Source organism: Podarcis liolepis (genome assembly GCF_965112155.1).
Source record: "Podarcis liolepis genome assembly, chromosome: 12".
Classification (NCBI taxonomy): Eukaryota; Metazoa; Chordata; class Lepidosauria; order Squamata; family Lacertidae; genus Podarcis; species Podarcis liolepis.
Window position 1 is genome coordinate 48,315,484 of NC_139563.1, and position 18,471 is coordinate 48,333,954.

Here is an 18,471-nt window from a genome sequence, read left to right on the forward strand (position 1 = left end):
TTGTGTTTTCAAATAGGCCTTTCAAGTACTTTGGGGATTGCAAAACTTCCTGCAACTTCCACTGGGATTAGAAGAGAATTTAAAGTCACTTTTTCTGTTGACATTTAATTCTTGTGTAACCTGATATATGTTTCAGTTGTGACATTATCTGATCAAGTGGTAGGCGCATGCAGGCCTCTTCTTGCATGTGTCCTCAGTTTAATTTCAACAAGCTAATTTAATTGTTCCTTGGCTATCCTGCTTTTCCTTTAGAGCAGGGATGCGAAATCTGGTGCCCTCAACCCTTGTCATCCCAGACCAATGACATCTGGAGGACACCGGCTTCCCCGCCCCTGATTTTAGAGTGCCAGCAACGTGTAGAAAGATTGTTTCATTGTTGCAGTACCCCTGACCAGCTACAGGTTCCTCAGCAATGATATTTACTGTTTTTATTTTCTCAAGCCATGTTTGCATTCTGCTGTGAAATATTTCGAGAGCATGTAGATTAATAAATTGATGGGCTGCTTTGTGGAGCAAAAATGAGGATGAGAGCATGCAAAAATATATGCAGGTGCCCACCTAGCTGCTATTAGTTTAACAATGAAGCTTATAACAAAGACAGCTCAATAGGACACATTAATAAAACCAAACAGCAGCGATCTACTTACTTATTAAAAATTATTTAAACTGTATACTGTTTAATAACTAAAGTCTTTTGTATTTAAATAGTAGGCATGCAAATAAAGAGAAACAGAAACAGAATTAACTGTTGGAAAACCAGTAATTTGAAAGTATTGCAGTCAGTTATTATGTTATGTACATATGGATGAATGTCAGTGATAAAGCTATTAATATGGAATTTTTATTTTATGACCTTCACTTTTTGAACGATATTCAAGAGATTTTACCTTTGACTCTTAGTTGGAACCCCAAGGACACCCCAAACAATTGCAGGTTTTGTGTTTGAAATGTGAGCAGGTCAATTATAGAAGATGAAAGTTCACTTTTAAATGTAGTTCTCATGAAGTGTAGACAGTGTCTTCTCAAGTAGGTGTCTACCCAGATCCTGCCATGACTTGGAACAGGGAGCTGTCACTTTTGCCTTTGCCATTCAGTAATGTAGGCTGACATATAGAGAAAAGGCATTCTTTTGATCACGTTATATTTGACAGGCAGCATCTCAGCTTTAATAAAATCAGATGAATAGCGAGCGAGAACATGCAGAAATGATTTTTTTCTCTTTAAAGAAAGCTGTTGCTGCTTTGCTTAAAAAAAGGTTAGTTATGTTAATAGGGATACTTAGAAGGGTTATGCAATTGAAAATTATTTGATTGGGACATGAGGCAACTTGAAGCACAGAGCAGTGTAAGTAGAACTGAAATGTAACGTTTTATACAATTTGCAGAATCACCTCTGTTCAGGGTGCTGCATAAATGTTAGTGTAATGTGGCCTGTCTGCCCTCATTCTCGTTTTAGTTTGAGGATAATGTCAAGATGGATGGGTGATGCACTGCTCAGCACAGTATGTGTGCCTTTTTTGAATTCTTCTCTCGACAATCTGTGGTTGCTGGCATTGAGTAGCTTCCTGTATTAGAATAATATTAAGCATTCATGATGGAAATAAGTACATTACTGAAATCAAGGTTGGAGCAGTGAAACTGTATAAAAGAATTCTGAAATGATAGTGGATGCTGAATGCAACTCTAACTTTATATGCCATTAGAGCATCAAATACTAAGTGCATAATGTCTTTCCCCCTAATTGGAAAAAGAGTAAGGTGCTTTTGCAGAAAAGACTTACATCTGCAAATCCCAAATGAGTATTAAGCATTCAGTAAGGTCTATCTCTGAATTGTCTACGCATTCTGTGAGATGGTTGCAAGTGAGAAAATAATACATGGATTTTGTGATTTGAAATGTGTCCAGATATGTTTGGCAGCCTATGAAACTAAACCATAAAACTAAACAAGACCTCATTGCAAGATCTTTATCTCAAATATAAACTAGCTCATCTAGGTAACTCAAGATTGAATAACTTTTGAGTTTTCATTTTTAAAGAACATGTTTGCCCCTGTTGTTATATTGCTAAAAGAAACAAATGTTGATTTTTGTTTTTGTTTTAAAGCAAGCCTTTGTTGGCATCTTGTTAATTTTATTTATTCAACTTACTAGTTGTTGCTGGATAACTTTGGAGATAGATTCATTTAGACAGATCGAGTGGAAAGGCAGAAAAGGGCCATAACCTGGAAATTTTGGTGAAGTTTGAAGGAAGAGGAGAACTAGGCATGAAGTACATGAAGACGCAAAGAAATACCAAGTCAAGGTTGCACTAGGGAGACAGGATATCCTCTTTTGCTGCTACATTTTTATAAACATTGGTTGGTATTGCAAAACTGTGATAAGTGCAAACTTTGAAGGATGGCTATAGTTCTATTCTCGTATTGTTTCAGAAGTTGAACATTTGGCTTTAAATGCAAGCTGAACCAAATTTATAGCAGTAGCATTCAAGGGCAATGAGAAACAAGGCCTCTCCATTCCCTCATTGCCTTTGTTAATAAAATAAAGAAATGCACAGCTTTGGAATCAAAGCACCATGATCGTACAGGCAACAATAAGAAAATACTACGGAATAGTTGGGGAATTCAGTTGTCTCCTGTGCCATCTAGATTGACAACAACTGTAGATTGATATGCAAAGGAAGTTACAAAGGTGGACCAATTTGATCTTATTTTGTTTTCCAGGCAGATGCTATAATGAGCCATGTCAGGAGTTAAACTCCTGTGGCAAGTTAATGAACCCAGAGAGTGATTGCAGTACAATTGATTGAGAAAATAACTATAAAGATTTTAAAGAGAGTTTGTAAATGCCCTGTGTTATGCTAATTGATCATTAGTTAGGAGGGTTATGTGGTTTTGGAGTTTGGGTGATCAGGCTGGGAGAGAGAACAGTGAGCCAAACTTTAGGATTCCTGGGAATGTGACGTTCTCTTCTAAGTAAGGAGTCATGAGACTCTCTGTTGCTCTATTATATTTTTGGCGAGGATAAGAGAGATGGAGTATAAAGCATTTTGTATGTCAAAGTCCCTGAGAAATTCCATATTAATCCATCCAATCATATTGTGTTGCAGTCAAAGAACAAAGCAGATGGAACATGCATTTGCTCATACACAATCATTTTATTTGATGATGCCAGCATTAAACGATGTGCATTTCTGAATTGGTTGGCATGGCTAAGCATAGGATAAGATGCTCCTATGCCTAATATCACCATAAGCAGCACTTGTCTTTTCAGTTGCAACAGTTCCAGTGCTAGACTGTAAGCGAGGTATGTGTGCAGGAATTAGCCCTAAGCTGTACAGCACCTATAGAAATAGGATCTGAACATGAAGCAGTCTTAATACTCAAAGTAGTTGAGGAGGCTTCAGTCTTTAGACCCACCAGCCAGTTTCAGATTTTAGTTTATCCTCCTTTAGTGCTTTTTAAATGTGAGATGCTCTGCAGGTTTTTCTCATTCTTCTTTGTACTGTACTGTATCTCTATTTGATAGCCTGTCTAAAGTTCTAGCAATATCTGTTACCTTAGACTAAGGAATGGAAAAAGGCAGTAGGAGGGGGAGGTTAGCATTTCTGAGCTTCCAGGATTTCTATCTGGGATGAAAAACCTTGCTGCTGTGAAAACAGTGTGTGAAATCAGGTGGCTGAAACATCAAGCAGCAAGGGGCCCTACCCATTTTCCAGCTGATAAGCAAGGAAATGGCTTACCTACTGGGAGAAAATGACCTAGCTTACAGGAAGGCAGTTGATTTGCAGTGGCACATTTTCAGTGACTTTGAGGAGCTTAAGGCCTCTTACCCGAACATGACAATCATTTGGGCCTCTTTGATGGAGAGGCGGGTCTGGAGAGATTGCAGGTGCCCGATAGCCATGAATAGGGCGAGGAAAGCCTTGGATCGGGCGGTGGTGCGTAGAGTGGCAGCCCTGGGCGGGAAGGTCATTGAACACCCGGGCATTCGTTTCAACTGTGAGGCCCTCTACCGGTTTGATGGCGTGCATCTTTCAGATGCTGGAAATGATGTTTGGCTGTGCGACATAGCAAAGGGGATAAGGGATTGGTTTCAGGCATGAGAGTATTGGCGGCGAGCGATTGCTCGTGTGGCGGTAGGCATTGGTAAGAAGGGGTTAAGAGGATGTGTGGGGGGGGGGAGGAACACCATCACCTCCCCCCAGTGAGCGAAGGGTGGTCCGTTAAAGGACTCCGGGGGGCGTGGCCCTGTCCGAAGCCTATGGAGGTGAGGGCCGAAGGCACGCCCCAGAGCGGTGACCCGGGGGAGCTCCTAGTCGACATGCCTCGGCAGGAGACTCCCCCATATAGCGTTAACCCTTCCCCGTGTCTCCAGCAAATGGGCTGGAGCCAGATAGTCGTTAGGACCAATGCCTAAGCCAATGCCTCTCATTCCTGAATTCAATAAAGTTGTGGCCTAATTCGCCCATTTAACCTTAAACTATGGTGTCTCGTGTCTTTATTTATCCTGGTGGGGGGCGGGAACTCGCCACGCAAGCATGGAAATGGCTTATCTACTTTAGTTGCCCTGCTCAGAGATCCTCCCTGTTGTCAGTCCTTAGTTTTGAGTGCCTTGTAATTGGCCTCTGCCAGCATAATGGATGACTGCATCTGAGGCTTGCGCTCCCTTTCTCTCCTCTCACCCTGTTTTGCCAATCTCACTGCTTAACAGTGCATAGATATCTTGTCCCTTCTCCTAAATCAGCTGCTCAGAGGCAGCTTCCCCCCACTTCTTATCTTGCATTGCTCTGTTTGAAGCTGTCAAGTTGTTTTGCTAATAAAAAATATGGGCTCCCATATGCTTTCCTTGCTGAAAATGAAAGTGAATTGGTTGCTCTTTCCTTTTGCTGGATAGCTTCCATTTGCTGTGAATATGGAAATGTGATTCCATTGTTTGATCTCACATCGTTTGCATGTCATGCGTGTCGGTGCCTAATAATTTAATTTAGTTAGGTTATTAGCACGTGCCATTCTGAGCAGAATGTCTTTTTTCTTTTAAAGAAAGCATTAGAAAGCAAATACACTTAAAGTAGATTTTTTTATTCTTGGTGTCTTGCTCTGAAGTGATATTTAAACTACAGACTTCTTAAATCATATTTCTGTGGTTATCTCCATTTAGTTGAGTGTTTTGTGGTATGTCCTGTAATTTGTATGTTCTGCCCAGTGCCCAGAATACATGGGGAAAGTGGGGAGGTATAGGAAAAATCAAGAGAAGCACAATGAAGCATTGGGAGATGGACAAGAAGGTGCAGAGATAATTCAGCTACATCAAAAATTGAATGTTACGCATGTGAGAGATCTTCCTCTTTCAGGAAGAGTGCTTCTTCCTTTCAAATTTAAGTTTTGTTTTCAAAGTTTCCTCAAAGTAGTAAGATTTGAGGTTTGACTATATTGATGCTAAACATAGGGCATTGCCTTATATGAACTCAGACTATTGGTCCAACCAGCTCGGTAGTACATTTATGAAACACTCTCATGGTTTCAAACAGAGAGTCTTTCCCAGCCATACCTAGAGATATTGGAGTTTGAACCTGGCACTTTTTGCATTCAAAGAAGATGCTCTACCACTACAGCTCTTTCCCAAACCGGAGCTTTTTACTTCCTGTCTTTGTTTACTGTCTTGCATATTGGGTATATAGCTTTTCTTCCTATGGGTGATCGTGATAAGAATTCCAGCAAGCTCTAGTATTTTAAAGTGATGTTGCTTGTCTGGTGGTGATCTTGCACATTTCTTGCATTTTAGGCACATAACGCCAGAAAGGTTTTATGTGGAAGCTTGTGATGATGGAGCCAATGACGTACTCTCCATTGACAGAGTCTCCACAGAGGTCACTCTTACAGGTATTTTTCATCATCACTTTGGAAATGCTGTAGTTTAGCCTTAAATTGTTTTACTTTAAGCTACACAGTAAATTAGCCAGCAACCTGAAAACCATCACAAATCTGGCTCATAAACCCATCAGTTATCCTTCGTAATACTATATCTGTTTATATATTTGTTGACTGATCAAATTTATTTTCATTTACCTGTACATTCTGAAAATTTAGTGTGTATTTGTGAAAATTATTATGTGTATTCAAGTTTCTCAAGCTTATATTCAAGCAATGAGCTTTGGAATAGAAACTTTAAGGAAATTCTGTTTATTGTGTAGCAGTATATGAATCCAGTTGGCTTTAGCTGTACAAACACCACACTTCCTGGTTGCAATACGTCTCTAGTAGAAGAAACAATTCAATACTGAATCAATACTTGGTGAAGGAAGGAAAGAAGCAGTGATGACTCAGAACTTTTCTGTGTTTTTCCTGTACGTATCAAATGGTGGCAGGGATGCTCCATGGTGGAATAAGCTTAAAACCTGCTAGGTGAATTTTGCTTCTTGTCAGCTGTTGTGGAACATCTTTATTTATTTGTTTATTCAGAAAGATGATTTACAGTATCTGATATCATCAGTTAAAAGCATGTACAACATTACAATAGTAACAACGGCAAAAAAAGACCAACAAAACAAACAATGAACAGAAACAATAGAATCCTACCACTCCACACAGCCACTAAAAAGGGAGGTGGGACCTAAGAACAACCAAATCTACTCCAACAATTAAAAGTAATTTCAAAAAGCTTTGGTACATTACATTGATTTCTGTCATATAACTATTGTGGCTTCCGCCAAAGAATTTTAGGAATTGCAGTCTGATGAGGAGGTAACAATTTAGTTACAGGTTCCCAGACCCACTGCTGAACTAGTAATTCCCTGGGACTGACTGTTTAATTAAACAGTCAATAAATATAGTTAAACCTCTTAAACTATAAAGTGTAGGTGGTTCTAACATTCTACCCCCCAACCGGCTATCTGCATCCTTTAAAAGCAGTGGCATTGCTGCATATTTTTGATTTCCTACTTTCTGTTGATGGTAACAAATAATTCTCCCCCACCCCCATCATTTTCCTGGTTGTGTTTTGGTTCTTATGACTCTGTAGCCCCCAGTGTTGATGGTAATTCTTCTAAAATAAATGCACCTTTCCATACTCACAAATCCTCTCCTGAGACTTTTACCTGCAGAGACAGGTAAAAGTATTGAAGTCAGGTACTGCTAAATACAGCACTGATTTTGAGGCTTCAGTAAATCAAGTCTGTATTGGCGGGGGGTTGTGGAAAGAATCTCATCTAATGTGTGAATGATTCCAAATTCATCTAATAATTAGTGTTAGTTCCATGTGTTTAAATTTTCAAGTTTTTAGTTTTGATCTTAGTAATGTTAAACTATTTATTATGCACACAGGGTCATTCAAATCTTATTGGATTGTGTTTGGCTGCATGTGATAGATCTAATACTGGTATACTGAGACAGCGTATCCTGTTTTTCCTTTGCAGTTAAGAAAGATATTCCGCCTTCAGCAGTTACCAGGCAAATATATGGCATTTTGGGGACAATCCGTCTAGTGGCAGGTATGATAATTTCAGTTATGAAGAAGTATTACAGTGGTGCCCCGCAAGACGAATGCCTCGCAAGACGGAAAACCCGCTAGACGAAAGGGTTTTCCGTTTTTGAGCTGCTTCGCAAGACGATTTTCCCTATGGGCTTGCTTTGCAAGACGAAAACGTCTTGCAAGTATTCCGATTTTTTTTCGCTCCCCCCCCCTTTTCTAAGCCGCTAATAGCCTTTTAGCCGCTAATCCTTTAATAGCCGCTAAACCGCTAATAGCGCTAATCCGCTAAGCCACTAATAGGGTTGCTTCGCAAGACGAAAAAACAGCTAGACGAAGAGACTCACGGAACGGATTAATTTCGTCTTGCGAGGCACCACTATATTTATGATGTCACACATATATTTTGAGATCTTATAATAAGAGCCTAGTGCACATTCAGAATTGTTATGTGGTACATGGGTGGCACTGTGGGTTAAACCACAGAGCCTAGGGTGAGCTCCCGTTGCTCGGTCCCTGCTCCTGCCAATCTAGCAGTCCGAAAGCACGTCAAAGTGCAAGTAGATAAATAAATACCGCTCCGGTGGGAAGGTAAATGGCGTTTCCGTGCGCTGCTCTGGTTCGCCAGAAGCAGCTTAGTCATGCTGGCCACATGACCTGGAAGCTGTACGCCGGCTCCCTCGGCCAATAAAGCGAGATGAGCGCCACAACCCCAGAGTCGGCCATGACTGGACCTAATGGTCAGGGGTCCCTTTACCTTTACCACTCTGCTGTAATGTCATCATTTCAGGCTGCATGTGGGGCAATGCATATTTTGATGTTCCCTCTTTTTGTTTTAAGTCTTGCTTATAAAAGCACATAAAGTTGAGGGCTCAGCCACAGTTCCACCCCACTCCCCATGATGGTTTCTGAAGTGAAAGAGCATTCAAATTTGTGGTTGGCTATTTGACAGTCTTTGGGAATGGCGATTTGTGATGAGTACCATGCAGCCGGAATATCGTTTAAAAACCACAGGGTCCATGAATCTCCTGAAAACTGGTACATGGAGCAGTACAACAGAAACATGCTTCGTCATGTTTTGCGGTGGAAGAGAATTCCAGCTCTCAAGATTGTAGTGGTGATGACAAACATTGCAAACTATTTGAAGCAAGGCATGAAGTTCAGTGTCCCTGCCAACTTCCCTGCTTCCTTTTTGCTAGAACTGCCTTATATTCGTAGAAGACAAATCAGTACTGCTAACCAGAGTCCTTCTGTTTTACAGGCACGTATCTTATTGTAATAACAAAAAAGAGAAAAGTAGGTGAATTTTTCAATCATGTTGTTTGGAAAGCAACAGACTTTGACATCCTCTCTTACAAAAAGACCATGCTACATTTAACTGATATTCAGGTAGGAATAGATTTGGTAACAGAAACACCTTTCAGCTACTTTGAAATATGTTTGAGATGAAATGAGCATAGATCTCTTTGTTAAAAAATATGACTTGTTCAAGCATTATTTGTATGAATTAAAAAAAGGCTGGGGTCCAAAGGGGCACTTTTTCTCAGAGGATACCTTCTCATTGCAGCATGTTCCTTTCACTGTAGAGCTGCTTCTGGAGGCCAAGACATCCTCCAGAACAAAATTTAGTGCAGTTAAGAGGGTAAAATTGATGCTTGCCCATTCCTTCTTGCTTGCACTCGGAGCTGCTGTTAGGAGCACACAGTGTTCTTTTACTCCTGACCATAAGTTCTTAACTCCTCATAAACAGCTGTGCATTGGTATGATGGAATTGGGTTATATTTTAGCAACAGAATGCTTTATCTTGAAAAGAAGAACCTTGAAACATTTACTCTGTGAGCTCTTTGTCGGATATTGTAGGAAACTTGAAATAACCAGGAGGGGAAATTAGAGACAGTGTGGCAAATAATAATGCTTTCTCTCTTTAACAGTTACAGGACAATAAAGTCTTTTTATCAATGATTAGCCATGTATTGAGTGTGGACGGATTTTATTTCTCTACGACATACGACTTAACGCACACTTTACAACGGTTGGCTAATACCAGCCCGGAGTTCCAAGAAATGAGCCTGCTAGAAAGGGTAAGAAAGGATACAGTTTATTGCCAACTAAATATATATATACACACACACACATATATATATACATGCACACACATATACACACACACACACACACACACACACACACAAGATATGTGTCTTTCAGTACCTGAATGATAGCGTGTTTATTTAAACTGTAAATAGAGACTGTCAGGACACGGGTGGCACTGTGGTCTAAACCAGAGTCTCTTGGGCTTGCCGATCAGAAGGTCGGCACTTCGAATCCCCATGATGGGGTGAGCTCCCGTTACTCAATCCGAGCTCCTGCCAGCCTAGCAGTTCGAAAGCTTCCAGTGCAAGTAGATAAATAGGTACCACTGTGACAGGAAGGTAAACAGCATTTCTGTGCGCTATGATTTCCGTCACGGTGTTGTGTTGCGCCAGAAGCGGTTTAGTCATGCTGGCCACATGACCTGGAAGGCTGCCTGTGGACAAACGCCTGCTCCCTCGGCCTGAGAGCGAGATGAGTGCCACAACCCCATAGTCGCCTTTGACTGGACTTAACCTGCCAGGGGTCCTTTACCTTTTTTATATTTATTTAAACTGTAAAAGTTGCAATGTATTATTGTGTAATATCCTGTTTGCAACAAAAGCCATTTGATCTTAAATTTAGATTGATAGTTTGGGGATTTATTCTGCAAACCACTGATCTACCACCTGATATGTTTTACAGTGGTGCCCCGCAAGACGAATGCCTCGCAAGACGGAAAACCCGCTAGACGAAAGGGTTTTCCGTTTTTCGGTGCGCTTCGCAAGACGAATTTCCCTATGGGCTTGCTTCCAAGATGAAAACGTCTTGCGAGTCTTGCGATTTTTTTCGCTCCCCCCCTTTTCTAAGCCGCTAATAGCCTTTTAGCCGCTAAGCCTTTAATAGCCGCTAAACCGCTAATAGCGCTAATCTGCTAAGCCGCTAATAGGGTTGCTTCGCAAGATGAAAAAACCGCTAGACGAAGAGACTCGCGGAACGGATTATTTTCGTCTTGCGAGGCACCACTGTACTCTTTTTGGGGAAGAGAGGCATGTGTTTCTTTCATTGTTAGATGGTAGGGGAAAGGGATTGGCATACTGCCACATTTCAGGAAAGCATTGTCTGAAAGCAAACAAGGCCCTTGGTGTTTAAAATTTACCCTATGATTCAACTCCTTGCAGGCTGATCCTCGGTTTGTATGGAATGGGCACCTCCTTAGAGAATTCGCTGCTCAGCCTGAGGTAATGTATATGCATTTTGTTGAGCATAATCTCCATAATGTTGAAGACAGGGGAAACACAGCTATAAAAGCTGGCCTGCTTTTGGGTTCATGTGACCAGAACAGTTGGTGATAAAATGCGAAGTCTTTTATGGCTGTAGCAAACTATATAGTAATAAGTGTTACAGAAACCAATAGCCTTTATTTTAAAATGGAGCAAAAACGCTAGTGCTTGTGCTAGTTGAAAAAGACCTTAATAAAGTGGGGGTTCCTAGGCATCTTTCCCAACCAAAGGTGTTGGGAACTTAAATTTGTCAGCCACCCTCCTATTAAGACGTGTGTAGAGCAAATTCACTCATTCAACGTCTTGCACAGCTCGATAAGAAGAGTCCTCAATTATGCATGCAGGATACAGTTTTTCCTTGCCAAGACGTGGTATTAATTCCTCGCAGGTCAGCTAACCACCCTAATCCCTTTCAGCAGTGAACAGGCAGTGAACAGGCAAGGTGCAAATAGAGTGTTTGCCAATGGATCTGGGTGAGGTGGCTCCCAGAATGCTGCCTTTACAAGAGATACTACAAATCTCCCTTGAGATGTCACAGGAGCTGCCGAGAGCCAAACAATTCATTAAGACTGTCGGCTTAACAAAATAGCAGCTTGTGAAACTGTTAGTGATGAAAACAATCTCTTTCTAGCCTGCAGCTTTGGAGGGGAAAAACCCTCACCTATTCTGTGCTCTTTACGTTCATACAAATGCTTACTTCTGCAATTAGCTGCCTTATGGTACGATCCAACAATTAACGCTCTGAGCCAACGGCATTTAGCCATGGAGCAGATATCATTGTTTACCAATGACTAAGAGGGTGGGCTAAGAGTCGCAAAGTCCCAGGTTGAGGTTTTGCCTGAGCCATAAGTTTGGTAGGTAATAGGAAACATTTTCTTTTTTATATATATAAAATATTTATTAAAGGTTTTAAACAATATAACACCAAACACATAAAACACCATCACCAAAATAAAAAAATACACACAGAACAAAAGAAATACAACATAATTAAGTTTCAAAAACCAGATTTCCATAACCTTCTTTTCAGACCCCCTCACATCTCCCTTTCCTGCGTTCCCGTTTACAAAGTCATGTTCAGCAAAACTTCACCTTCTCTCAAATCTTGTTTTAATTTGTACCTTTCAAATATTATGTCTCCAATTTTACCCTTTGTTATCAAATATATAAATATTTAAGCTTGACATAATATTAATCAAATTTCATCTTTGTTCTTATAGTTCAATTATTTTCATATTTCTTTCCACTAAATTACTAATGCCAAGTTATCTTTCTATCCTGCATCATTCTAGCATTCATACAATTTACAGTACTTTTGCAAATAGTCCTTAAATTTCTTCCAGTCCTCTTCCACTGTCTCTTCTCCCAGGTCTCGGATTCTGCCAGTCATTTCTGCCAATTCCATGTAGTCTATCAGTTGCATCTGCCATTCTTCCAGAGTGGGCAAATCTTCTGTCTTCCAATGTTTTGCAATAAGTATTCTTGCAGCTGTTGTCGCATACATAAAAAAAATTCTATCCTTCTTTAGCACTCTCTGGCCGACAATACCCAAAAGGAAGGCCTCTGGTTTCTTAAGGAAGGTATATTTAAATACCTTTTTTAGTTCATTATAGATCATTTCCCAGAAGACCTTAACCCTTGGGCATGTCCACCAAAGGTGAAAGAATGTTCCTTCAGTTTCTTTACATTTCCAACACTTATTGTCTGGCAAGTGATATATTTTTGCAAGCTTGACTGGGGTCATGTACCACCTGAAAATCATTTTCATAATATTTTCTTTCAAGGCATTACATGCCGTGAATTTCACACCGGTGGTCCATAACTGTTCCCAGTCAGCAAACATAATGTTATGTCCAATGTCTTGCGCCCATTTTATCATAGCTGATTTAACCGTTTCATCCTGAGTGTTCCATTTCAACAGCAAGTTATACATTCTTGAAAGTACCTTAGTTTTTGGTTCTAACAGTTCTGTTTCTAGTTTTGATTTTTCCACCTGGAAACCTATTTTTTTGTCCTTATTAAAAACTTCCCTGATCTGACCATAGTGTAACCTGTAATAGGAAACATTTTCTTAAACCAAGAGCTAGTGTAGCTTTGTAGCTAAGAACCTGAACAGAGAATTGGGGAAACTCTTAGTTTAAATTTCACTTCAGAGAGAAGAAAATGCAAGCATCAAAGCCACTCGTTTTATTTATTATTCCATTTATATCCCACTTTTCCTCCAAAGTGCTCAAGGTGGAGTACATATAGTCATACCTTGGTAGTCGAACAGAATCCATTCTGGAAGTCCGTTCGACTTCCAAAATGTTCGGAAACCAAAGTGTGGCTTCTTATTGGCTGCAGGAGCTTCCTGCAGCCAATCAAAAGCCATGGAAGCCCCATCGGACGTTCGGGTTCCAAAGAACGTTTGCAAACTGGAACAATTATTTGGGATTGCAGCATTCGGGAGCCAAAACATCTGAGTACAAAGGCGTTCAGGATCCAAGGTACGACTGTAGTTACAACAACTAATGTGTTTTTCAAACAGTTTCATGTTACAAATCCCAAATCTTATAATATAAGTTCCTGAAAACAGGTTCCTTTAAGGAATGCTTATTTTTAGACTTTGAACAAGACTCTTCCCTTGTACATCCCTCTTCTGTGTAGGTATAAGTTTATTTCTCTTGCATGTGAGAAGGGGTTACTTTGCTTTGCCCTTCCACATTTTGTCTGCCAAATCTCAACTTTGGTAGGAATGTGTCAGGTGGCCTTCTTGTTTCCATGCATATGCAATAAGGAGTAAGTTTCATCTACCTTGCAAGGTGGTTGAAAGGATACTGAAACAATGCATATGCGAGGCTCAAAATTCTAAAGCATGATATAATTGAGGTATATTATTGATCCGTGTGCTACAAGCAGGTGGCATTAAGCACATACAGTGTGAGTACAGGACATTTTACTGTGAATAAATGTTGTAAATGCTGTATTGTTAGTTTGTGCAAGTTCTGTATTTCTTGACATTCCAATGTCCAGTGCTTGGGCAAGTCTTCAAATACTCAAATATGGTGGTTCAACCGTGAAATGTTTGTTTTACAGATCCATAGGTTTGCCACTCCAGTGATGCATGGATGTATCTTTTCATGATTCTGTCACAATTCGGTTAATATTTAGAGCCCTGGCAGAGTGCTGCTTCCACACTCATTCTACAAAATGAGGTACCTGAGCAACTTGAAGGTGGAAATGCCAAAGCTTTTTAGCATATACAATTTTGAATACCTCCTCTAAAACTTCCAACTTCATCCTAAAAGCTACCCCCTCCAAAAACACCATCATCCAGGCACTGCAGGGACTGGGAGAAAAGGAGCTGGCTGAGTAATACTATTTACTGTTTCTTGGCTAGAACATAAAAAAATTGTGCTGTTCAGTTCCAGTGTAAGAAGGGGTCATGATTTGTGTTTAAGATATTAGCTGGTGAGACCAAAATGCTGACGTGTGGAGTGCTCCTGTTCAGTGTTGAGCCAGGCCTTCTTCCATAAAACTCCATTGATTTTCATTTCTAACCCCCACTCTAGCTTTCACTTGGCTTCCCCTCCTCTCCCCCAAACAATTGACCGACATTACATGGCCATTCAGTAGTATCTGTTGGTTGGGTTGGTTGGTTGGTTTTTTGTTTTTTGGAATGGGGTGGGATGCCTCTTAGGGTTTTTCTGCAGATTTTCTGAACTTTTCAAGTATTGTGGGATCCCCCAAGCATGGTTGCACCACCTGCTTCTGTGTGCATTGTGGTATTTTGGCTACATAATATGCCCTTGGAGTTCACTTTAGTTAGTGTGTGGGTGTATCCGCAGTGCAGTAAGTACTATTTATCAGGTTTGGTTTGAAGTCCCAACATAATGGCTTCTTCATAAAAATGTCTCTTTTTCCCTACCAGTTGGAAATTGAGGGGAAATGCAAATTTCTCTTCCCCTCTATTCCTAACAAAAGCACCAAAACCCCCCCAGTATTTTTAATCATGCCTGCACTCATAGATATTAAGTTGCTTGCTCTTAACTTCAGTGTTAAGAAGTTTGAAATAGAGAAAATGTGTTCTTCATGGATTGTATCCAACATTGACTCTTAGCTGATGATAAGGCTCCCATCAGTGGAAAGGGGAGATAAGCAATTTTTAGTGATTCACTAAATCTGCTCTGGAGAGTCCCACAATCCTCTAGAGCAGATCTGGAAGTTCAGAGAAGAGGGAATACCTCAACATTGCCTCTCTCCTCGTTCAGCTGATGAAAGCTTTACTGTCAAGGAAGTAATGGTGTGTGTTCCAGCTCTGTGTCCGTATTCCTGTATTTCAGCCATTCTGAGAAAGGTTAGTGATATCGCTCCCTTATCGGATTTACTGTTGTTGTCAGTGTGCACATGTGTATTCCTTAACACATCTCCTTCAATCAGTTATTATCATGCACTCTTGTTCCATTAATGGAAAATATTTTGACTGGATTCTTATTTCTCGAAGAAGTTGTTTCAGAGCAGGCGTGCGCTACTATGTAAGAGGTAAGACACGTGCACCACGAATGCACCACGAATGGTTGTTAGTAGTGCTACCTCGGTGATGGGAAGGTGTATATTAATGATGCATAAGGCCAGAAATGACTCACTGAGTGGCAACTATACTAGTTCCCTGGCAAGTGAGTCCCAGAAGGGGGAGGGGCAAGGAGGTTGGTAGGGGTCAAATGTTCCAGCAGAGCCAATCCAGTGCTTCTTCTAGTGCACTGACCTCCCTGCTTCTTTTCCCCTTCTGGTAAGCAACAGTGACCCACCTGCCGAAAAGTCAGCATAGTGACTCCTTCCCACTTCTGTGTAAGTTGCCTTGAGTGGGACAGGCCCCCAAAGGCAGTCTTGTTAACAGGATGAAACTGTTGTTGTATTTTACCACATACTATGCAGATTTAGTTTTGAAAAGTTCTCCAAGTGCCTCTACTATCTCCACACGTTGATGCAGATTCAAGTTGCTTGTGTATAAAAGTACCGTATTTTTCGCCCTATAGGACACACTTTCCCCCCTCCAAAAATGAAGGGGAAATGTGTGTGCGTCCTATGGGGCGAATGCAGGCTTTTGCTGAAACTTGGAGAGTGAGAGGGGTCGATGCGCACCGACCCCTCTCGCTCTCCAGGCTTCAGGAAGCTATCCGCTAGCCGTGGGAGATGCAGCACTCCCACGGCTAGTGGAGAGCTTGCCGGCACCCAGAAGCACCGACTTCGCGCAGCTCTCCCACGGCTTGCGGATAGCAGCCTGTTCTGGGGGCTGGGGTCGGGGGAAGCTCGGGCTTCCCCCGCCCCAGCCCCGCGCCTGGGGCGGAAGTAATATTTTTTTCTTTATTTCCTCCCCCCAAAAACTAGGTGCATCCTATGGGGCGAAAAATATGGTATATTTCTTTGGAGGAAGGAAAATGCACATATAAAAATAAACAAATCAGCAAATATGTGTGTATACACACACACACAAAATCAATCTGTGTGGGGTACGTTCCAAGGCACAGTCCGTTTAAGTAAAAATGCATATATTGGGAACACCATTGAAAAAGCCTGCATTTTGTTGAGGGATCTCAGTAATCCTAAAATATGGATTTAATATTGTGTGAAAATGTTTTATTTTCTATTTTTTGTGTGTGGTTTATTCTTTTGTACTTACACGGTGATAATGTTTAATTGTGAAAATTAATTTAAAAATATTTTTTTAAAAAGCCTGCAAACACCCTCTAAAAAACACCCTTGAAAAACCCTTTGAAAAACAAAAAATCCCCCACAGTCTCTCCCTCCAAACCTCCTTGTTCAAACACAACTCTCTACAGGCCTCAAAGGTTGGTGCAAAGGCTTATGGGGTTGCCATTTTTGTGCCGTTTTTGCCCCTTTTCATTGCCAGTTTGTGGTGATGTGCGTGTGTGCCTTGAACACACAGAAATGGGGAGTTTGTATAGTTGCTGTTTGGGGAAGGAAGAAAGGGGTGGTTCATTCTCTCTCTGTCCCTCCATGCCAAGTGCAACTCAATGCAGCGACCTCCCCACAACTACCTTGGAATAGCACCGCTCACAATTCTGCAATTGCTGCTATTTAACAAACTGTTTTTGTGAAACAAAAAGCCCCGGTGGATACAGAGAGCTAACTGCATGTTTTTTCCCTTGGATTACGATTATCATCTCAAAGTGGATTCATTGGTGGCGAAGCATCTTCCACTACTCGTCCTTTATTCTTGGAGAGCTGCTGTACCCAGTAACAGAAACACACTGTCTATGCAGCATTTTATGAATGCACAAAAATGCAACATAAATAATCCTCTGCAGGACACGGTGTCCTATTGGAAGTTCTTGGTTTCATTGTACTTGAAGTATGCAGAAATGATGAAATGGAAGGATGTGGATAATAAGGCTTTGAGCTATAGGCAGTCAGGTATAACTCTGAATTGCTTACTCTCGCAGGTATTGATTCCGAAGGACATGCAGCAAACTTCGTAGAAACGGAACAGATCGTACATTACAATGGGAGCAAAGCATCTTTTGTTCAGGTACGTTTATGAAATTTCTCAACAGTCCTTCATCAGAAAGGAATCAAGATGAACAATACAATTAAGGGAACATAGTCAAATGATAATTTAAAAGGAGCACAGGAGGCAGCTAGAAAAATTTAACCAAAAGCCTGGGGGGACAGATAACATTTTGATCTGGTGTAGAAAGCCCAGTAAGTTTGAGGCCCTATATTTTGGTTTTTATAACTAGTCTTTGCCTCTATCCTCTTAATGCAAGTCTGCTCAAAGATGTGATGCAGAGGTTATTTGGGAGGTTGTGTTGATAACATAGCATTGTATACAAGTTGTACAAGTGACAATAAAGTATTTCAATTCAATTCTATGCTTCAGTTTTCTGTTCTATTTGTTTTCCAGACACGTGGATCAATTCCTTTTTTCTGGTCGCAGAGACCAAACCTCAAATATAAACCAAAGCCACAGATCAGCAAAACAATAAATCATGTATGTTTTATTTATTTTTTCCTGTCCATCTGCAGCGAGGGTTTAATATTAATATGGTGCTAATGGCTGCATGCATTTGCAAAAATCCCTAAGGTGGTTGCTGCTCTTCCGCAGAGTGTTTTTCCCCTGAGGTGTTCCTCAATATGGTTTGAAGGTTTGCTCTTGAAGCAGCAGTCCTCTCATCTTCAAAGACAGATTTCAGTCCTTAATTTTCCCTGAACCTCTCTATACTGAAGAGGTTTTTTTTAATCCAAGAAAGCTTGGGGCCAGTCCATAGGTCAAGCACAGGATGGCTGGCGTTGCCTCACAAGGTCCTTTGGTTGGGAATGCCTGAACCTTGATGCATGCCAATTAGCAGGCAAGGGTGCCTGGTAAGACCAAGACCAAACACTTGACTGGACCATTTAATGTGGACTCAAGAACTTCACCTGCTTAATTATTTGCTCATTGAAAGGCTAACAATCTTTTGTAAGCAGCAAGTAGTTTCTGGTTTCTGGGAAATGCTCCAAAAGTGATCTATAGGGCTGGTTTGAAATCCATATTGGTTTCATAATTTTTGATCTGGCAATATATTGCAAATCATCATGTGTGTGTGCGTATCCTATGCAAAAATCACAGTGTGGGAAAAACCATGAAGCCAGCTAATGCCTCCACATAGCTCCAT

The 18,471-nt window shown here is 40.9% G+C and overlaps 1 protein-coding gene across 1 annotated transcript in view; it reads left to right on the plus strand.

The window, feature by feature from the left end:
• Positions 1–18,471, plus strand: part of SACM1L (SAC1 like phosphatidylinositide phosphatase) — a 34,872-nt gene that overhangs the window by 2,281 nt on the left and 14,120 nt on the right. The window contains exons 2-10 of the mRNA XM_083468224.1: positions 5,781–5,878; positions 7,411–7,485; positions 8,725–8,852; positions 9,395–9,544; positions 10,715–10,774; positions 13,892–13,925; positions 15,236–15,337; positions 17,260–17,345; positions 17,721–17,807. Of these exons, the coding sequence (XP_083324350.1) occupies positions 5,781–5,878; positions 7,411–7,485; positions 8,725–8,852; positions 9,395–9,544; positions 10,715–10,774; positions 13,892–13,925; positions 15,236–15,337; positions 17,260–17,345; positions 17,721–17,807 (820 nt within the window). The remainder of the gene's footprint in view (positions 1–5,780; positions 5,879–7,410; positions 7,486–8,724; positions 8,853–9,394; positions 9,545–10,714; positions 10,775–13,891; positions 13,926–15,235; positions 15,338–17,259; positions 17,346–17,720; positions 17,808–18,471) is intronic.